This window comes from Vombatus ursinus, unplaced genomic scaffold (assembly GCF_900497805.2).
Source record: "Vombatus ursinus unplaced genomic scaffold, bare-nosed wombat genome assembly UNPS02014768.1, whole genome shotgun sequence".
Taxonomy (NCBI): domain Eukaryota; kingdom Metazoa; phylum Chordata; class Mammalia; order Diprotodontia; family Vombatidae; genus Vombatus; species Vombatus ursinus.
Genome location: NW_020954546.1, coordinates 19,404,837 through 19,428,377, shown reverse-complemented (window position 1 = coordinate 19,428,377; position 23,541 = coordinate 19,404,837). Strand labels below are relative to the sequence as shown.

Genomic DNA, 23,541 nt, shown 5'->3' with positions numbered 1-23,541 from the left:
CTGCAAGAGAGAGAAAGCAGAACCAGAGTCAGAGATGCCCAACGGTGCCTCGGTCTCACGCCGAGGACGCAAGCTGCAGAGGTCACAGGCATCATGCTGTGGACGTGGGCGCCCAGTCAAAGAGTAACATTAGTTCTGTAGTCTGACATTTGAAATCGACACACAAAACCGACGAGGCCGATCAAATGTAGCTGCGTCTGCAGAGACCGTTCTTGCTTACACCAGTACCATTTGGAGCTGTCAGTATTCCAGGGAAAGGGACTTCAAGACTCCTGCTTTTCCCTATTCCCCAACCTCATGTTTTCAGATCCTTATATTCTCCCTCCCAAACAACAAAAAAGGGAATACTCGATCTTGGGTTAAGGAAAAGGCCTTTTAGAAGTGGCGTATTTTACTCAGCTCAGAATATGCTGAGATCTTTGCTGTGATTTCTCTCTTGCTGCGCTTTTAAAATATGCAAATCACTTAGTGAGAAAAATATTGAACTGGCAAGTGATCGGTCCATCCCACTAGGTCTCCGTGTCTATCGCATAAAACCCAATCACTTTCTCAGGGTGAGGACCTTCAGGAGCTCCTCTGCTAGGAATCCACAGACTTGCCTTAAAGTTTTAATGAGGTTCTTGAAGGCTAAGATGTTGGTATTAGCTGTACTACACACCTCATTCTTCATATACTAATATTGTTTTCATTTTTTTTCATTGAAGGACTGTTTCCAAAGGATATACACAGACAGCATCAATGCCCCCCCCCCAAAAAAGGGTCTCAAATATATTACAGGAAATATAATTCCTATAGAACTCTGGGAGGCAACCTACCATCTGGATAACTCTCTATCTATTACATAGGGGTATTCAACTTTAGACAAAGCACAACACAGGAAAATCCAAGGACAAATAAAGGGGGATTATTTAATGAAGTCACCATGGGACTCCCTAAAATAGAAAAGCATTTCAAATAGGATAGAAAGGGGGACTGAACCTGTGATTTCCCAGGGGAGGAAGCTGCCTCTCCCAGTGCAGTGATATCAGACCCTGATTGGCAACCTATCCTTTTGGACAGTCACACCTGGGGTCACTGTGAGGTTCAGACATTTGCCCACAGCCATACAGACAGGATACGTCAAAGCCGGGCTGGAGCCCAGATCTACCTGGCTGTGAGGCTAACTCTTTACCCACTCTACCACACTACCCCTCACATTTCAAATTTGACCAGATCTATACAAGCACATATTACACATCTTTTCCAGATCTCCCTCTACTTCCACTGAACCCCTTTTACATAAGGGGATGGAAAATTCCTGAGCAGAGCAGAGCTCAGGGATGGGGCATAAAATAGGAAGGAAGCAGAGAGCTGGGGGGGAAGGGAGGGGTGAAGAGACAGAAGAAAGACATACAATGGCACCAACATATTAGTGCCAACAACTGGCCTCAATCTCCTTTGGACGAACAAATCGAGGGCGAGCTGTTCGGTGTCACTGTCCTGTGCTATGAGATGACTGTGTCATCTTAGTATGTCCTCAATGACATTCATCCATTCCCTCGAACCTGTATATGAAGTGGTTTTGGGGGAGCCTGTAGGAAATCTATCTGTGGCAACCCAGAACTTGAGGTCTCAGCCACAGCATACATGCTCAAAGCTCCCAAATCCCGAGTCTACGCTCTCACCTCATATCACTTGGCAACTGTCATCCATCACAGGCACTTTTGATGCATTACAACATAAACATTAGAAGAGAGAGAAGGTATCTTACAGCTAGCTGGAAGCTTTCCTCAGTACCAGCTGCCTTGGGAGAAAGGCATCTCAGTATCAGCCAAGAGAAATCATGCCCGACTCATCCAGAGTTCTTCTGAGATGGTAAATAAGCACGGAGCCAAGCAGAAACCAGGTGGACGTAGCTGATGAAACTCACAAAAAGCGCTGAATAATGCTCAACACTTCATGGGTTTGGTTTTTTTTTTAAATGATCATAATTGGACGACAGGGGAGTATGCTGGAAATAGCAACAGCTTAAGAAGAAGATCAAAGTTCTGGTGCCAATTCTACTAAGTAACTTTGTGACCTTGGACAAAGTTGTATTTGTTTCTGGGCCTATTTTCCTCATCAGTAAAATGGGAGAGTGGGGCTAAATGACCTCTCATGTCCCCTGTAGCTCTAAAAATTCTATGCTTGCTAGGAATAAGAAACGAGTCTAAATCAAGAGCTACATTTCCAGATAAAGGAATGTGTAGAGCAGGATAACCAAAGGCTTGGTACGACTGGCACAAGAATTGCAACTACTGATCATCATGATGTATCAGGTGGAACAGGGAGTGTGAATGGAGAAATCTCTATGCTTATGGGCAATGAATCAGGGAACCCCAAGACAATAAAGATAGGCTGAAGACAAACTCCCACATTGTAGGTATGGGCATAAAAATAACAGATGCTCCAGGCTGAACAAGAAGAAGGTAGTGGGTTCTGGGAAAGACACATTTCAAAGGCAACGAATCCAGTATATCAGCAACACAGGAAAGGCACTTAGGTATCACCACAGTCTGCTGCCTTAAGAGATCTGTTCAGGTGCTGTGATGGCCGGTCAATTACCATAAAAGGGTCCCAAAAAACCCTCTCTACCTTTGTATACACTCATGGTGTGTCAGCATCTAAAATCCATGTAGTTCAGAACTACTTAAGAGACAGAATGGAAAACAAAAAAAATCTAGAAAAAGGCAGCTTACTAATAAAGGAGATGAAAGAGGCTATGGAGTGAGAATAAACTGGAAGGATTAGAACACTTCCTTCTGAAACGGAAAAATATTTAAGAAATCAGGATCAAAATCAGTAAAATCATGAAGGATGTGTATATGGGTAAACAGATTTTTTTCCCCAACAACTCTTGGAATACTTGATAATTAGAGGGCATCCAAGGAAGCTTTAAGGAGTTAGTTCTAGACCAAATAAATGGAAGTATTAATTGACACTGAAAATAGCAAATTCATAGAACTCATTTCCCTAAAAGAAGGGATAGGCTGATGAAATCATGGAGGTGAGATCCACAGTAGGTTAATAAGGGAAATAACAGCTGGATGGGGGTCTCATCAGATTCCCCAAGCTTGACTGGTCTCAGAAAACCATGGGATCAAAGACCTAAAGCTAGAAGGGGATCCTGGGAGGTCAGTGAGTCCAAGCCCCCCATTTTACAAACTATTCCTTGGTACCACCTGTCTACCCGCCAGATAGGGACTGCTAAATGAACCCTACTTCTGATCCAGTGTAGAAATTCTTGCATTTCTTGTACTCTTTCACTCCACACTACTGCCTCCCAAGAGCGTAGTACCTCCTTCTTCTTCTAGAAGGTATGAAGTGAAAGACAGTGGAGAGTAGTGGACAGAGAACTAGCTATGGGATCAGACATTCCTGGGTTGAAGTCTCGCCTCTGACACACACACGCTATGTTTCCCTGGACAAGTTACTTGTCTCAGTGTCGTCCTCTAATATTGCCCCTCTCCCCAGCAACTTTACCCTACAAGGTGACCAGGCTTTCTCCAGGACCTGACTGGCGGGGGGACAGAGGGTCAAGTTATATCTGCCTCAGTAATCTTAAGATTCCAACTTGTGAACAGCTGCCAATCTTTATTATTTAGAGGAAGCTTTCTAACTGAAGTTCTGAAATCACAGCTCCAGGAAAAAAACAAAACAAAACAAGACAAACAAAAGAACATAATATGGAACAGTGATTCTGTGTCCAATATGGTACCAGATGCATATTACAGTATAAGGCTTGATCTATATAAATCCTAAGGAATTTACAACCTAGTGAGCAAAAAATCTGAAAGTATAACATAAGTCCATTAAAAAAAAACTGAACAAAAGGAAACCGGCATAGAAAAGATATTCAACAAGGACATTCCAGCACTTGGTCTGAAGGGCCTGGAACTCCCCACAGGTGGGCTTTCTTATGTGCTGAGGTGACCAAGAAGCCACTGTCAACACAGCCAAAGACCACCAGGAAGCTGCTTCAAGGGAGGTGCAATCAAGTCCCAGGGAGACCATTATCACCTTACGGGGCAAAAGTAGCCTCATTTGTGCTGAAGAGGGAGAGATGAACCCTGGTAAATAATGGTCGTGGCATATACCAGCCCCTTGGTGGCGATATCCTAAGGATCTTATCTAGAGGGACCTTCCTTAACCTAAAATAACATAATTTCATACCAACCATATTATAAAGAAAACATCAACTAGAGAAAAAAAGATTCTGGATTTATGGTATCATTTATGGCATTAGGAAGATTTTCTATAACTTTAGAGAGGCTATCCTAGACATTAGAGTCGGAAAACCCTTAGTCTAAATATCTATGGGTTCAGCTACATTCATATTAGATGCTGGCTGAACCAATTCCGAGGTTTAACACTAACCACTGCCTTAATGTGTTGTGAACTGTGGGTTCTGTTATTAATACAACTCTGTTTATTAAATCAGACACTCCTTTTCATAGAACATAAAAGCAGATTTTTTTCTGGCCAAACATACCTCTGTTTCAACAATGGATTTCATGTGACTGATTAAACACTTACCAAGTAACAGCTGTAGTATATAAAATATAAGTCCAAAAACACTGTTTGGTTGGTTTATTGCACTGTCCTTTCCGAAGATGGACCCCAAAAGACCAAATCCTCGACCCCATCTGTAAAAGAAGGAACATCAGTAATAGTACATTTGAATCTCCACAAACTTTTAACCTAAAATAATCCCCAAACACACCATCCAATTAAAAAAAAAATCACATTCTCTGGTCATAAATGTTTGTCCATCAACTATTTAAAAAGAATGATTTACCCACAGTAGGAGAAACACTTTCTAAGTTTTGTGCCAAATAAATCAGTACGATATTAAAATAGAAGCACTAGTTTAAATCTCATCTTGAAAATTAACACACTTAATAACAATGATCTGCAGATACCCCTGGACAACCATGCTGACCTCACTAATTTCTGGAACTCATGCCAACTTTAGCATCTTTGGCCTTCTCACGGTAGGCCCTAAATAACTTCTTGATAGGGATGTCATTTCCATTATCAATATTGTTGATAACAATATTTTCTCCAGTTAAACTAACCAAGCTCATCCATGGTTGTACCCTGAAAACTGACAAACAGGTCAGACACAATGCATTTGTGGTTCTAAGATTTCCTCATTTTGTTCATGTCAACATGACGCCTATTAGAAACCAGGAAAGGCAGTACTGCAGAATGGCTAGCATGCTAGACTCGGGAGTCAGACCACCTGCCTCTGAAGATACCAGTTGTATGACTCTGGACAAGTCATTTTAACCTCTTTAAGCCTCCAGAGTTTTCTCATCTGTAAAATAAGAGGATTAGACCAGATGGCCTCTAAGGTGTCTTCCAGCTCTAAATTGATGATCCCTTTACAAAGAGAACAAGAACAGAAACTTCTGGGTTCCCAAGAGACAAAACATAAAAGACTCTACCTTTTTCTAAAGTGTAATTTTGAAAGACAAAAACACTATAGATTCATCATTCACCTAGACATTCATCATTTGTCGGGCAGTCTAACACTTATTTGAAGACTTGATTTTTAATATAGCACAACCTGACCTTAAACCTGACCTAACTTGATTCCATTTTTTTATTTTTGAAAAATAATCTTCAAACTCTAAAATGACTTTGAATAAAAGGACTCTGTTAACTGTAAGCCTCTTCGCAAAAAATCAATCAGAAAAGAGTATAAATCAGCAACCAAACACTTTAAAACCTAAAAGTTGATGTTAAAAAAAGGGACAATGTAGTATAGCAGAAGCAGTCCAGAACCTGGAAGCAGAGGACCAGAGTATCCCATTTATGTCACCGATTACTTTCTGGTCCTCAGTTTCCTCACATATAAAATGATGTGGCTAAACCAGATGATGATTCACTCAATCAACGAGCAAGAACTGATCAATTGGCTCTTCTGTGCCACACACTGGAGAAACATAAAAATGGGACAGGATTTGCCCTAAAGGAGATTAATGCTGTCCAAGGCTATTTCGGCCTCTCTTATGATAGACCCTCCAGAGTATTCTCTTTATTTGCAAATATGATGGTGTTGGGAGCCAGGCCTGACCCCCACCTGATAGTGTGGCCAGAATGCTGACAGTTTGCTCATAGGCATATCTTTAAAAGTCCCATTTTAGGGACTACAAGTTGATCTTCTGCCCAGGCAATCCATTGCCGATCCAGCACTGCCAGCCTGCAGGCCTCCCCAGGGTGATGGAAAACAACCAGGGAGGCTGCCAACAAGCATTGAGGGGAGAGACTGTTACTGCATACTTGGAGATCTCCTCTAAACCAGGTGGGAGGGCACCCATAAATAAAATTATTTCTGAACTTGCTGGAAACACGGCACCAACCTCTACTGTACCCACAATGAACACATGAAAAATTACTGCTTTAATGTGATTTTTGAAAGGCAGTGTGATGTAATGGATAGTCAGCAAGTTGTGGGGTCAAGCACCACCTTTGACAGGCACTGGCCCTATGACTTTGGGTAAGTCACTGAACCTTAGCCATGCTCTGTTGGATGCTGAAAAGATGCAACTGCATTACTCCTCATCCAGGAGCTCCCCAAGACACTAAAAGCACAGGTGTAGGGCCTATTCCTAATGCAATATAGATACCTGTATCTGCTTCAAAGTTCACGCTAACAAACACTGAAGGGCCTTCATGAACCAGAATAAACTGAAATGACAACTTAGAAATAAAAGAAATTCTTAAAAAGGAACTGGGACCTATTTCAGTTTCTGACTACTGAGTACAACTCAGGCTACCACTTAATGGCACCAAATGCTGCATTTTTTTCAAAAGTCCTTCCCTATACATGATCTCACTTGATCCTAATGACAATCTTGGGAGACAGGCAGAGCAGGCCTTATGTTGTCTGCTTGACATATGGGGAAACAAACCAGTGGAGAGACTTGATCCAGGTCTCACTGGAACCTGCAATTAGAATCTGGATCTCCTAATGCTGGGGCACACTGTAAGGGAGAGAGGGAGGTATGGATGGAAGAAAAAAGGGAGGGAGAGAGATGGGGGGGGACGAAGAAGAAGAGAGGGAAGACAGGAAAGCCTGACCTCCCTGAGAAAAAGAAAAGAGTGGGCGGAAAAAGAGAGAGAGAAGGGTGGGGAGGCCTGGGCCGGTGATTTCACTGCCTTAGGAAACTTCTTCCACCAAGGCAGGTCAGCCAGCACCATCCCTGCCACTGAGTGTATTGGGAGAGTTGCTTAGAGCACTCAGAGCACTGACTTGCACAGGGTCACAGTGCCAGCATTTGTCAAAGGCAAGACTTGAACCCATGGCTTCCTGGCTTCCAGACCCACACTTTATTGATTAGGATAAACTGCCTCTTTTACCACCACATTGGTACAAAAGGTCCTAAGAATCTTAGCAATTGCAAACAAGTTGATACATCGTTTATGTTTCTTACAAGGTGGAAAAGACAGTAGAATTATTCCGTGAAGGGTAGAATTAGGCTCCATGGGTGAAATGAGAGCAGCTAAGTGCAAAATGTAAGGAGTAGCTTCCTAAGCCTCAGCTGCCCCACAACAGTGCTGGAGCCTCAGCCGCAAAAATAACCCTACTAGTTAATAGCTGATATTTGCAAAACCCTTGACACACATCTTAAGGGAGCCTCACGCCACCACTTGGGCTCTTGTCCCCACTTTAGAAAGAAGGAAGCTGAGGGTCCCAGAGGTATTGTGACTTTCCCATGGGACTGAGTCAAACCCAAGTTTGTCTGACTGTCCATTCTGGCTACACTATCAGTGGGCTCCCTCCCCTACCCATGGTCCTTCTGCAAATCCCTCATAACCACTCCAAATGTTGGAGTCATCAGGCTGCAGAATCCAAGGTTTAGAAAGGAGTTGACTGAGAAGACCTTTAAAGTCCCTTCTAGGGCAGGATTCTATGAAATATATTAAATTCTAATATATTCAAACCAGATTAACCCATATGATACTATACTCAAAGCGGTGTAAAGCACATTTTCACAAATCCCATTTTAAGTGAACTAGGGAGAAGTTTGTGGCTTCATTCAATGTAATTCAACAGAGAATCTTCCATAGGAAAAACACTCTGCAATGGATCTGTTTTTTAAAACTGGGAGTGAGGGTAGCAGGGGCGGGGGGGGGGGGGTGTCTATACAGGGTTATCTTAAGACTATATACACCAGTGCAGGCAGATGTTCATTTCACTTCAATACAAGTGGAATCAATAAGATCTCTCACCTAAATTCGATCTTCCTCCAGTAACTTTTAAGTCTGAATCATGCAACACTTTCCCAGGGGAACGAAAGAAATGTTGCAGATATTTCTCTCCCCCTCTTCCCCCCCCGCCCCATTTTTGCCAACTTCTTTACCCAGGCATAAGACTAAAGGGGAAAGGCTATATGTTGCTGGTTCTACTGGCTAGGGGATGATTTTTCAAAACATGCATATTCGGTTTTGCCTTTTCTCCTACATCTTAACAGAAAAATTAAAAAGCTCAATTGGCCAACTTGGCTACATCCAAAATAACTTTGGTTATGTTATACTTTACATTCTTTGAAAAATAATTCACTTAATCTTAAGGATGCCTTTTGTTTTCATAGTACATTTATTTCCAAATATATCCTTCCCTCCCCTTCCACCCAGAAATGCATTTCTTGTAAGAGATTTTAAAAGAGAAAGGCAGTTCAGCAAAATTAACCAGCAGAATGATCATGTCCAACCACATATGAAATATTTCACACCCATAGTCTCCCACCTTTTCAATGAGAGGAAGGAGATTCATTTCCTCAGTATTTCTGAGGTAGTGTGGCCATGATAATTACACAATATTACACCGCATTGTTCTGCTCTTTCCATTGATATTGTGGTCATTGTGCAGAGTTTCCCTGGTTCTGCTGTCTTTACTGTAAATTAGTCTGTCCAGTCTCCCCTGCTTCTCTGAATTCTTCATAGACACCATTCATTCTCCCAGAACAAGTGTGTACCACACTATCTTTAGCCAAGCCTCCCCTAACAAGGGGCATCTATCTACTTTGTGTCCAGTTCTTTGCTACCACAAAAAGTGCCTCAATTAATGTTCTGGTATGTATAGGACTCTTCTCTTTCTGTCTTTGACCTTTCGGGGCACATACACCCAGCAGTGGGAATGGATGCCTAGGTCAAAAGGTATGGATGTTTTAGTCGTTTTTATTAAAAAGTACAATTCCACCCTTATTTTCCAAACATTCTTATATTCTTTTGGGGGGGGCAATTGGGGTTAAGTGACTTGCCCAAGGTCACACAGTGTCAAGTGTTTGGTCTGAGGCCACATTTGAACTCAGGTCCTCCTGACTTCTGGGCAGGTGCTCTATCCACTTCACCACCTAGCTGCCCCTCATTCTTATATTCTTAAAATACCAACCCTACTCAAACAAACTTAAGGTGAATGGCAGCTATACCCAAGAAGTTGTAACTGAACAAACTAAATTTGACCCTCTTTGCACCTTAAATTTTTTTTCATAACCAGCCCTTATGTCACCAAAAAGGAGGAAACGAGAGATGAATGACTACAACAAATGAATAAAAAAAATTTCTTTCCTCTAAATATGTGTTTAAATATTCAAATAAACATTAGTCCTCTGATCAGTGCAATAAACAAGCATTGATTAAGCACATATCATGTGTCAGTCAGGTACAATGCTGAGCACTGGGGACAGAGACCAAATGAAACAGACCCTGCCCTCAAAGCCCTTCGGCTTACATTTAAAAGAGGGAGACAACATGTGTGAGCAAAATCAATGCAGTGATCTCCAGATCACTAAGGGCATTAATGACTGGAAAGTCTGGAAAGGTCTCGGAAGGGGGTGGGAGGGACCTGAGCTGAGTCCCAAGAGGTAGGGCACAAGCATTCTCGGTGTGTGGTGTGTGGGGCGGCCAAGACCCAAGATGGAAGGCTATGGATGGAGAACAGCAAGGAGACCTGTGTGGCTGGGGCAGAAGAGTACAAGGGGGAAGAAATAGGGAATGAGCCTAGAAACACAACCTCCAGCCAGATGGTAAAGGGCTTTAAATGCCAAACAGATAAGTGTGTATTTGATCCTACAGGCAACAAGGGCCACTGGAGTTGAGGAAAGGGAAGTAGCCTCAGCAGTCTTGGGCTGTGGCAGTGCCCGTTCTGAAGTTCTGTGGAGAACAGAGTGGAAAGGGGAGAGGCTGGAGGCGGGGAGGGCTTGGGAAGAGTCACAGGCCAGGTGAAGAGGTCTGGGGGACAAGCCATGGCCACTTACTGGCCCTGGAGGCTGAGGAAGCAGGGGGTGGGGCAATGATATTCAGTGATGGGAGGCGTTCCCTTCCTCCTGAGGTTATGAATTACAGGTGAGAAAGAAGGCCTACATCGTCAGCCATGCACATCACAGGCCACACAGAGGAGTTTCTACTTTATCCCTGAGGTAATACAGAACCCCTGGAGTTGAGAGGAAGGAAAGCCACACGATCACCTCGGCTTTCTTGGCAGCTCGGACACATTTTGCCCTTGTGCTCAGCTACAACGCCCAAACCTTTTGCTCCACATGAACTCTTACCTCCATTCTGCATATACAGGTAATTCATTTTTAAATTAAAAGCTGTTGTAAACTTTATAAACTCAACAAATGGGGGGGGAATGACTAAAATTCCCAATAAAGCCACATATGGCCAGGTCCTAGTTAGTGTGAACAATGAATCTCATGAACTTGTCACATATATTCAAAGTTATAATAATGTAAAATATGGTAACTGGCTCCTGCCCAATGGAAATATTCAGTAGGATGTTGAATAACACAACTACTTCAAAGGATTTTTTTTTTACACCCATCAGGAATATTATTTTTTTCAAAGAAAAATATATAAACCCTAAGAAAATAGAAATAACAACCTATTCGGTTTATGACTTTTCGATGTCTTTTTGGTATTATTAGAATTGTTTCTGTTGCTTTTTTAATAAAAAATATATAGTTATTGTCCATATATACATTTTTCTTCTAATTCTACTTTCTGAGCTGTTAATCTCTGCCTATGTTTCCATATTTCTTTGTATTGCTTCTCTATGGAAATGGAGTAAGACACTCAGGTTAAAATTCTGGTGACAGAAATCAAGACATTTGGGGAACTCATTTGACCACACCAGTGAAACAGGGATTAAAGAGAGTTGGCAATGCCTACCTTCCAGAGTTGCCAGTAAGATAGTTCTTTGCAAATTTGCAACTTCAAAAAATTGCATTTTTAGGATGGTTATTTGTCATTTCTATAGGATAATAGTCTGTTACAGCGATATGTGTTTTCTCACAAGTTATTCAGGTTTTAAAATCCTGAATTTAGGACTTTCCATTTCTCTTTGTTAAAAATTTAATCTTAGTTTCATAGTTTTAGCCAATCATTTCAATCGTGATTCTGCAACTCAGTGACTGAGCTATTCTGTGCCATCTGGATCTTTTTTAGTAAATAGGTCTCGTTAGGTCTTTCGGAAGCTAAGGTAACCTGGTGAGGAGGTTCAGTACTTTGCTCCTATGGGCCCCAGTTTCCTTCTCTATAAAATGAGAGGGTTGGATTAGAAGCCTCTGAGGGCCCTTCCAGCTCTAAACCTAGGATCGTATAAATGAGGTTTTAAATAAAAACTTACAAATCATTTTATCTGTGCATAACACCAATCTTCTGATGCTATCACAGCTTCCTCAGCGATCCTTTTATGTAATACAACTGTCTCTTTGTGTTAATTGGATGACTGTCCCACATTCTGCAGGAGACTTTTTCCCTAGTGTAATTTTCTATTTTAAAAAACCCTTTAAAAATGTGCCAAAAGAAAGAACAAAAAACACAAAACTGAAAGCTTTGTCATTATAATGGCCAAGCTTTGGCCTCAGAGAGAGAGATGAGAAAATGTGCTTCCCTCCCATCTTTGCAGAGGTGGAAACTCTAACTGTGGGACACAGAACATACTGCAAGCCATAGCTGACAGCCTGGTTTTGCTGAACTGCTGTTTTCCTCTTTCTAAAACCTAATGTGCCTTAAGCTTCTATCACTGTTGGTCCCTCGCACTGTAGGACAGTCAACAACAACTATTTATTCTGTTTAGGAGGTACAGTGTGCCAAGAGCTGGGGAAAACTAGCAACTCCTCTAGGAGGGTAAACACGTTCAGTGTGAGAAACATGCACCTTTGGGCCCAGGCTGGATTAGACCTTGAAGGAAAAGGCACTAGTAGCCGGAGGGGATAGAGAAAGGACGAACTGCTACAGAGTCTGGAAGGAAGCCAGGGAGCCTAGGTGGAGACAGGAAGGAGAACAGAGCAAGCAATCTATGCAGGGGGACAGAGCAGGTCAGTGTGGGGGTGGAGAATGGGTCCAACACTGGGAACTTGGGGAAGCAGCAGTGTCCTTGAGGGGAAGACTTTAGGGAAAAGAGAATGAGTTCTATTTTGCAAGTCTGGAGCTATTTAGTAGCACATAGCACATCCGGTTTACATTGTTTGATACACAGAACTCAGACCTAGCATTTGGGAAAGAGACCAGAGGAGGATGTATAGATTTGGAAGTCATCTGCACAGAGATAACCATACGCATGGAAGCAAAACGAAAACACCAAGGGAGAGCACAGAAAGCACAGTCTTGGGGCAGACTCGTGTTTCGTGAGTATGGACTGGGTGAAGATTCTCCCAAAGACACTGAGGAGTCATCAGTTGGGAGGAGACTCAAGAACGGGCAGATTCATGAATGCCCAGAGAAGAGAAGGCTCCTAGAGGAGAGGATGGTCAACAGGGTTAAGAGGAAGACAGCTACAGGATGATTTTGAGGTTGCTGACCTCCTCCACAGACAGCCTGATATACTGGATAGAATCAGGTCTTGAAGCCAGGAGACCCTGGTTCCAGGCCTGGTTCTTTTATTGACCATCATCATGACTTTGTTCAAGTTAACTTTATGCTAGCCTCAGTCTCTTCGACTATAAAATAATAATTTTAATTAGTGGGCGTAGGGGGATCAGAATAATCCCTACATGTGGTTATAAGTGTCAGACGAAATAATGTATACAAAGCACTTTGTAAATCTTAAAGAGCTATATGTAAATTTAAGGCATGATTTGGTCCTAATGAAAGAAAGCAACACTGAGTATTTCTTTGGATTTATTTTATGTGGTTGATGTACAATTATATTAATTTGTTTCTATAAAATATGGCTTCCCAGAGGCTTTATAATCATAACAATGTAATTAAAAATATATTTCAGCAGATTTAAACCAAAGCACTATTCTAGGGAAACATGTAATGATCTAAATGGAAAGAATTTATAGTAACCTGCAAATTCATTATTAGCAATGTTGGGCAACTGAAGTAGGGTTTAATCAAGAACAAAAATCAGACTTTTTTTAAAAAGAAAAAGTATAGGGTTGAAACTCCATTTTTATGCCCAGAAGTACACTGGAATTCTGTGATCTCATGTAGGGTTTCACTTACAAACCCACATGGACAGATGAAAAGGGAATTAGAAACAAGATTTGTTGTAAATAAGACTTTGGTTATTTCCCTTCAACAACATTTTTTTTTTAAATAAAACATCTCTTACTGGTTCGTTCCATGTTGTTGCCATGTCCTTTGCAAGGGAATGCTTTCTTATAATAAAGAACTGCAGTTAAGCAAAACAAACCAAAGTGTCTGATGATGGATGCTTTATTTCCTTTCTAAAAAAAAAAAAAAATCTTTATTATTTATTTTTAGCATTCTTTTTAAATTCTAAGTTCTCTCTTTCTCCTACCACTCCTCTACTCACTGAGAAGATAAGCAATAAGATATCAATTATACATGTGAAATCACGCATAGTAGCCACATTTTTAAAAAAGCAAGCAAAATAAAGTGAGAAAACTATACTTCAATTTGCACTCAGAGGTCATCAATTCTCTCTCAGAAGGTGGATGGCATTTTTCATCACGAGCCCTTTGGAACTGTCTTGGATCACTGTATTGATCAGAGCTGCCAAGTCTTTCACAGTTGATTGTCATTACAACATTGCTCTTACTGTGCACAATCTCCTGGTTCTTCTCATTTCACTTCGCATCAGTTCATATAGGTCTTCTGTTTTTTCTGAAACCACCCCCTCCTTGTCATTTCCCACAGCACAATAGTACTTCATCACAATTATATGTCACAATTTGTTCAGCCATTCCCAATTGATGGGCATCCCTTCAATTTCCAATTAATTCTTTGCCACCACAAAGAGAGCTGCTATAAATATTTTTGTACATACAGGTCTTTTTTCTTTTCCTTCAATCTCTTTGCAGTATAGACCTACTTGTGGTATTGCTGGATCAGTGGATACACAGTTTTATACCCTTTGGGCTACAGTCTTTTATAGGCCCCTTGAGCCTAGTTCCAAACTGTTCTCCAGAACAGTTGGATCAGTTCACTACTCCACCACAATTCACTAGTGTACCTATTTTTCTCCCATCCCATCCAGCATTTGTCATTTCTGATAGGTGTGAGGTGATACTTCAAAGTTGTTTTAAATTAGCCTTTCTCTAATCAATAGTGATTTACAATATTTTTCATAGGACTATAGCTTTGATTTCTTCTTCTGAAAGACTTCCTGTTTATATCCTTTGACCATTTATCAACTGAGGAATGGTTCTTATTTTGAAAAATCTGATTAATTTCACTCTGTATATTTGAGAAATGAGGCCTTTATTAGAGAAACTTACTGTAAAATTTTTTATTACTTCCTTTTAGAAAAATGTAGTTTCCCTGATTATTTCTTTTAATTATGTCTATTTTTGTTTTTGCTTTTTCTGAGATCATGATTGCCACGCCTGCCCTCTTTACTTCAGCTGAAGCATATTAGTTTCTGCTCCAGTTCTTTATTTTAACTCTTTGTGTGTCTTTCTGTTTCAAGTGTATCTCTTGTAAATAATACATCGTTGGACTCTGGTTTCTAACCTATTCCGCTATCCACTTTGGTTTTACAGGTATGCTCATCCCATTCACATTTACAGTTATGATTACCAACTTTGTTATTTCCCTCCATCCCATTTTCTTCTGTTTCTTCTCCTTTTTTATCCTGACCCTCCTCAAGTCTATTCGGCTTCTAATCACTGCCTCCCTTAACCTGTCCTCCCTTTCATCATCATCATCATCATCACCCCCCCCCCACCCCCCCCAGCATCTTATCCCTTTTCCCCTTCTATTTCCCTATTGGGTAAGTTACATTTGAGAGAGAGAGAGAGAGAGAGTGTGTGTGAGTGTGAGTGTGTGTATTCTTCCTTCTTTGAACTAATTCTGATAACAGTGAAGTTGCAGCACTACCTACCACTGTTCCATTTTCCAATCCCCTGTAAAAGCTCTTGCTTGTGTGCCTCTTTTATGTGAGAAAATTTTCCCCAATTTCCCTTCCCACTTTTCCCAGTATAACCCTCTTTCTTACTCCTCCATTTTTTTTTGGAGATCATTCCAACATAGTCAACTTACGTTCATGCCCTCTATTCATGTAAACTCCTTAAATGCCCTAATAATAATAAAGTTCTTAGTAGTTACATGCATCATCTTCCCATAAGGAATGGAAATGGTTTAACTTTATTAAGACCCTTATGATTACGCTTTCTTTTTACCTTTTTCTACTTTTCATGAGCTTCTGCTTGAATGTCAAATTTTCTATTCAGCTCTGGTCTTTTCATCAGCAATGTTTGGAAGTCCTCAATTTCATTAAATGTCTAATTTTTCCCTGAAGGATTATACTCAGTTTTGCTGGTTAGGTTATTCTTGATTGTAATCCTGACTCCATCTTCTAGAATATCATATTCCAAGCCCTCTGCTCCTTTGACATGGAAGTCACTGAATTTCATGTGATCTTGAATGTGGTTCCACAATATCTGAATTGTTTCTTTTTAGTTGCTTGACCTGGGAGCTCTGGAATTTGGCTATAATATTCCTGGGAGTTTTCATTTTGGGATCTTTTTCATTAGGTGATCAGTAGATTCTTTCAATGTCTACTTTACCATCTGGATCTAAGATATCAGGGCAGTTTTCTGTGATCATTTCTTGAAATATGATGGTCTTGGCTCTTTCTTTGATCATGGCTTTTAGGTAGTCCAATAATTCTTAAATCATCTCTCCTCAATCGATTTTCCAGGTTTTACATTTTCTCCTATTTTTTTTCATTCTTTTGACTATTGTTTCTTGCTGTCTCATGAGTTAATATCTTCTGTCTGCCTGATTCTAATTTTTAAGGAATTATTTTCTTCAGTGATATCTTGGACCTCTTTTTCCATTTGGCCAATTCTGTTTTTTAAAGAGTTTTTTCTTCAGTGAATTTTTGTGCCTCTTATCATTAGGTCAATTATGTTTTTTAAGATAATATTTTCTTCAGTATTTTTTGGTGCCTCTTTTACTAAGCTGTTAATCCTCTTTTCATGATTTTCTTGCATCACTCTTTCTTTTCCCAATTTTTCCTCTTTGCTCATTTCTCCACCTATTTCTTGACTTCGAAATTTATGTTGGGTTTTGTGGGTTCTATTCACCTGGGGGTAGGGAGGCATGTCCCAAGCTTCAGGCTTTTTCATGCTGCTGTTTTCAGAGCTAGTCCCTGGGAGTTTGCAAATTTTTGATGCTTCCAAAGTGGTATGATCCTAGAAGAGGTGTGGTCATTGCTCTCCTGGTCTATGCTCTAGTCTTTATCCAGGAAGGGCCTTGCTCCCCTCCAGCCAAAAGACCAGCATTCCTCTTTGCCTTGAAACTGCAACCAGGGTCCCTGCTCCCTTTGTGACCAACCCCCAGTGCACCGCTCTGTCTTGAAACTGTGACCCAGAACCACATATGGACAACAGAGATGCCAATCACTAAGTGCTATGCCTACTGCCAGCAAAGGGTCCCCTGTAAATCTCTTTCTGACCAGTTGTCTGACCCCTTTTCTGCTGTCTCTGGGCCAAGAGTTCCCAAAGCTGCCCCTATAGCTGCTAGTGCTGCAGCCCTGTTGTGTGGGCTCTAGACAAGCTTCCACCCAGGTGTCGCAAACTTCTCCTGCCTACCTCCTGATTCTTCTTATGCCAGAAAAATGGTCTTACCCTGACCTTTTGTTTGGCTCTGCTGCTCCAAAATTTGATTTGAGGCATTATTTTAAAGTTGTTTGGAGGGGAATATGTTAAGAGAGTTCAGCTGGGTTGTCTTTATCCGTCATCTTGGCTCTGTATGCTTTATTTCTCACCTGTAATTCATCACCTCAAGAAGAGAAAGGAAACACTTCACCATCACTGAATATCACTGACCCTTCACGCTTCCTCAGCCCCCAAGGCTAGTCAGCAGCCATGCCTTACCAAGTTGGACCTCCCCACCATCTCTCCAGTCAGCCCCAAGGCCTCTTCCCCTGTCCTGTGACTCTTACAAAGCCCTCCCTTCCTTTAGCCTCTCCCATTTCCAATCCGTACTCTACAGAGCTTCAGAATGGGCATTACCAAGGCCCAAGACTGATGGGTGCCATTTCCCTCTTCTTGAAACTTCTTGAAACTTGAAACTCCAGGCTCTTCTTGCCTCTAGGATCAAATAGAAACTTTTCTGTTTGGCATTTAAAGCCCTTTACCATCTGCCTGGAGATTGCCTTTCTAGGCCCATTCCCTATTTCTCCCCCCCTGCTTGCACTCATACTCTAGACCAAATAGGCCTCCCTGCTGTTCATTGTTGGTCTGTTTTAACTGTATATCTTTATTATAAGAAAGTATTCTCTTGAGGAAGGTATAGCAACAAAGTAAAAAATAAAAATCAATAAAAGTCATTTACTCTTAAGGAAAATCAATAAAAATCTATTTTTCAAGAAGAATTTTACAGTTTCCAAAGCATTTTAATTTGATCTTCACAACCCTGTGTAGAACAGATGGCATGATTTCTATCCTATAGATGAGAAAAGAAAGTTAAGTGACTTGTCCAAGTCCACATAGCCATTAAGGAGTAGATACAACTGGGCCTAGAACCCAGGAACAAGGATGAGAAGATGGAGGAAGATGGAGGAAGGAGGAGGAAGGAGAAGGAAGGAGGAGAAGGATAGTTTAAACAATTGAGAACGCTGTCACAGAAGATAACACTATCACTCACCTCCACATTAGTCTAAAAGAGTAATCTGTACTTAGAAAAGAAAAAGATGCTTCCAAGTCAAATGTTCAATGTTCAAAATCCAAACAACTTAATATTTTATTCCTCAGAGGCACAAACTTCTGTTCATCTTGACTGGTAGTACTTCTAATTCTATTTGGAGACTTATATTTTTCTTGGAAAGTACTAGAAATAACATTGAAAATTAAAGTTAGGAAGAAATTTGAAGATCCTTTAGTTCAAACCTGTCATTTTATTTTTAAAATTCTTTTGCAGTTAACAAATATTTATTTTATTTACTTCCCATCCCCCAATTAGAAGGAAAAAAATGACAAAAGCCTTATAACAATATCCACAGTTAGGGCGAAACAAATCCCCAAACTGACCAAGTTCATAAATGTCTGTCTCACTCTGCATCTTGAATCCATCACCACTTTATCAGGAAGGGGGTCAAACCTCTCATTTTACAGAAAAGGAAAATGAGGCCCAGAAAACAGAAAAGTGACTTGCCCAAAGTTAAACTGTTTAAGGATTACTCTATTTTCCCAAGGTCTGCCTGCACAAAATTTTACTTAGTCCATGTTTAATCATGCTATTTTTACATTAGTTTATAATACTAGTTAAAGAATATTTTAAGGATTGCAAAGTGCTTGGCAAATATTATCTCATTTTATCCTATCCACCCTTCAGGGTAAGGTGCTGTATCCCCATTTTACAGCTGAGAAAACTGAGACAGAGGTCAAGTGACTTGCTCAGGATCACACAACTAGTAAATATCTGAGGCCAAATCTGAACTCAGGTCTTCCTGACTCCAGGCTTAGCATTCTATCCACTGTGCCATCTAGCTGCCTAGATCATGTGACCTTTCATTAACTGTAGCAGGAAAAAAAGAGTTTCTCGATTTAAAAGGACATTCTCTGTATTGGTCTAAGGGAATAATGCATCACCCTAGTTTCACTGGAGCTCTGCTACTTTTGGCATGGGAGGTTTGGGAATCATACTGCTTGCAAGCATTTGTGATTTCTTTATACAACCGCTACATTTATGCCTTACCTTTGTTCTGAACAGCCTGTTCACTGTAATCTTTCACTCAACTGAGGACTAAATCTGAAATGAGCAATAGGCTAAAACAAATAAAGCTTAAATCATCGTGCCCCTCCCCACCAAACTACAGGTAATTTTGGCCTCATCTCTCTTCTGAATGAAGCGCCATCAATAAAGAGCACAGGCCCAGACATCTAGCTACCAGCCAATTTTAGATTGGGAAAAAGTGGTTGTTGAATTTCCCACTTCTGACGGAAATTGCTTTACAACAGCTCAGCAGAGTACAGAGAATGTATGCTCAACCACCCTGAATTATGTACATTAGTACTACAAGAAAAGAAAGGAAGCAAGGAACACTGCAGGACACCCAAAAAGGACCCTAGCTTCCTAACAACACAAATTGACCACAAAATTCCTATGGGGTTTTTAAGCTTATGAAGACTTAGAAACAAGGGAAAGACTTTCATTGTCTCCCAATGACAAGTGTCCTATAATTTCAAACATTAGACTTTAAGTAGGAACACAGACTCTTACCAAATCCATGGTCAAAGGGACCACTCCTTCAACAAGTACTAAGCCATTAAAAAACAAATCCAACACCCACTCCTTCACATCTAACTTAAACCCTGATCCTATTTAACCCAACAACTGCTTTGAGATCTGTTATTCCACTAACGAATGACAACTAGACAGATGTAAGTTACTATTAAATCTTTAAATATTTCATGACATGACTGATTTGCAGTCTTTTATTAAACCTTCTGCTGATACTGATGACATTGTAATTTTGGACTGGTCATTTAACACCTGCATGCCTCAGTTTCCTGGGATAAAATGGGGATAATACTTGCCCTATCTTTCTCATAAGACTACAGACCACAGTAAAGATAAAATAAGAATGTATTTTTTAAAAGTTTCTTAAAAGGGAAAACAATATTACTATTAGTATCATTAGTTAGAATAATAGTAAATATTCAAACTTTTATTACTATAAGTTAGAATAATTATGACAAAAGTACATCTACTTCCCAAAGCATAACAGATACATGTTTCAGGACACTTCTTTAAAAAGCAACTCAAAAAATGAAAAATAATCATATTCAAACTCCAAGGACATAGAGCTTTTTCTACTGGTTAAAAATCAGTAGATCAGCACACCCTAAGTCAACTCAGAACACTGAAAAGAGTTTGTCCGGAGTTCAGAAGGTTTTACATTAAAGAAATGATAAAGAATCAGTATCAATCCTGATGTAAACATTCTACCCAAATCAAGCCCAAATTTCAGACTTACCTTCTTGGCTCAATTTTACCTTATCAAAATCCTACAAGTTACTAAGTCAAAAAGGGTCTATTCTTACACAAGAATCCTTCCTTTTCTCTGTAATACCGGCTACATACTTTCAAAGAATCCACAACAGTAGCTTGCTACCACAAACGACAAAGAGCCAATCTGCTAGAGCAGGCAGCTTATTAGTATATTCAGGAAGTCATCTTTTAGCAATTAATTTCCACGGCTCCACTTTGCTTCCCAAACTAACTCACACTACAAGCGCTCAAGTTACACAATCAGTACATTATAAAAATATAGTTAATGAGCAAGTTGGTTGAAGAGATGATCTGCCACGTAAGAGTGGTACACAGCATGATTCAAAGGTTTCACCTCAATATCAATATAATTCAATTACTAAAGGAATGCATACATCAGGAAAAGTCAAGAATTTGAGCTAATGCCTGGGCCTATACTGTAAGCCACCAGTGACTCACTGCTCTACGTTAAGGTTCTATCACAAGATCTGAAGCCGAACTCAATTTGCCCACAACCATACCCAGCTGCCATATAAGAAGTTCCTTGAAAAACAACAGGATCTTTGTAGCAAGAATCTCAGAAAATGTTGATTCTCAAGATCTACAGGAAACAAATACAAATAGCTAAGACCAAAAGCCATTCCCCAATTGAAAAGTGGTCAAAGGATATAAACAAACAGTCCTCAAAAGAAATGCCAACTATTAGCCATCATCTGAAATACTACTCTGAGTCACCCTGAAGGGAAATAAAAATTAAAACAACAGAGGTTTCCCCTGACACTGTGAAAACTGTCAAAGATGCCATGACAAAAGATGGGATTGTCTATGTTTGGGGGAGAGTGGGGGCAGCAGAGAAGAGAGACCCAACAATATAGTGATCTGATCTAACTATTCTGGAAAGCAATTTGGAAATATGCTAAGCAAGCAATTAAAGGATCCACAGCCTTTGACCCAGACATTAAACTATTAGGCACATTCCCCAAAGAGGTCAAAGAAAGAAAGCGTCCCATACTTAACCAAAATACTCATAGCAGGCCTTTTTTCACGGTAGCAAAAAACTGAAAACAAAGTTGACGTCCATCATTTGGGGACTAGCTAAACAAATTGTGGCACACGTGAAAATAACGGAGTGTAATAGAATACTGCTGCACCATAAGAAAGGTGAATATGATGAATACGGAGAAGTAAAAAACTTTATGAATTAATACAAAATAAGCAGAACTGGGCAAACAACATACACAATCACCACAACAATGTAAATCAAAAGAATGATGATGACAAATTTTAAAGCGAATACTGTGAGATTATAGTGACCAAGCTTAGCTCCAAAGAAGGGGATGGAAAATGCACCTCATTCCCTGCTTTGCGGAAATGGAAGCTACGTGGGTGGAACACTACAGATAATGAGGGATGCAGACAATGGGTTTGCTGAATGACTTTCTTTGCTGTATAAGGGAAGGCACCCTGAGTACGGGAGGACATTCTGGGTGGGGGCCAACAAAGGGAAGAAAACAGAGGAAAATGGAAAATGAAGGAGATAAGAAACCCAAAAGCTATCAATGACGGTTTTATATGTGAAAGGACAACAAAGGAAAAGAATGAGAATGCTACAAGGATGAGCAAAGGGTACTGCCAAGATCCCCAAGAATGGACGACTCCACTCAACTTCTGTGTTTTATCAAGGCTCTCACTTCTGGAACTGTCAAGTAAGGTTCCATCATCATGTGTGATAGGGGTGTAAAAATAGCCTGAAAAGTCTATGAAAATCAATCAGTGCTGAATGCTTGTACTATGAGAGGTGGGAGAAGAACAAATATTTCCAGAACTTAAGTTACTGAACTCAGCCTCTTGAAAAACTGCAAAATTGGCCAATGTGATTTTTAAAAAAAAATTTATCATATCCTTCACCTCATACTGCTGCCCTCAACGTTTGGACAATCTGAATCTTAGAATTTGAATTGAAACATAGGCTACAAAAGGGATCAAAGATTTAGAGCCAAAGGGTGCTTACAGGTGAATGTTTTAGAAATGAAGACACTAGGTCCAAGTGAGGGGAAGTGACCCGAGGAATGTTAGGCATCTCCAAGCAGCCTTTGGTTCTAAATTCCCGATCCTCAGACTTCAAATCCAGTCTCAAGGCCACTGCACCAGACTACCTCAATTAATAAGCATGCAGATACCCAAACCCAATGTGACTGATCTAATACAATTTTATTCCAGTTCCTTGTTTAATTAACTCCATAAGGTCAAAATGGCCACTTATCAGACTTTTTCTGTATCAGCAGGTAGGAGCTGTCATGGTCACCATTATTTCAGTGCCAAAGAAAGCAAGCAGCCAGCTCCACTGAGTCTGCAGTCAGGGCCCATTTGCCCTGGCAGCTGAGTGACTCCATGACATTTCCTGCTACAACTATCAAGCTTTGGGCAGAAGAGCCCAGAGCAAAGGCAATGAAACACAACCTGCTACTCCCTATTAGGCAGATGGTACTAAGCCAACAAGACAGGGTGGGAATGACCTCAGCTCTATTTCAACATGGCTTAAAGGAAAGTGTTTGGTTTGGTAAATGGGATTTTATTTTGTTTTACATGCAAGTGTGCTTAATTCAAAGGATGCTTATCTCAAAAAACTTTTTCTTACAAGTTTAGATAATTGAAAACAATACAACCTGAGCTAAAATAAACCTAACCACAAAGAAATCTACACTTGATAACTACTCTATGAAAGAAAAAGAGGTGTCACTGCAGTGACATACTTCATCAGAAACTTCATAAGCACTCAAGGAAGTGAGTTAGGGTGAGACAGAGAAGGGCAAGAGTCTGGTCTGGTGCTAACAAGGACCAGGGATCAAGACTCTAGCCCCAACTCTGGGTCCTGGGACAAACCCCTTCTTTGGGCTTTGAGGTTCACCAATGGTCAAATGAAAGGGTGTTACCAGATGGTCTCTAAGGTCCCTTCCAACTATGATCCTTTAACAACACATCTACAAAAAAACACCAAAAAAACTCAAACTAAACTAACGTCAAATGTGCCAAGAAACTTATGTCATGAACCAGAAGCTTGAGGCAGATGGGAGAGGAAGGTAAAAATTGGGTTTGTGA

General features: G+C 40.4%; 1 protein-coding gene across 1 annotated transcript in view; it reads right to left on the bottom strand.

Annotated features, from left to right (window-relative positions):
• VKORC1L1 (vitamin K epoxide reductase complex subunit 1 like 1) overlaps nucleotides 1-23,541 on the bottom strand; it is a 47,598-nt gene that overhangs the window by 4,109 nt on the left and 19,948 nt on the right. The window contains exon 2 of the mRNA XM_027861904.1: nucleotides 4,555-4,664. Coding sequence (XP_027717705.1) covers nucleotides 4,555-4,664 — 110 coding nt within the window. The remainder of the gene's footprint in view (nucleotides 1-4,554; nucleotides 4,665-23,541) is intronic.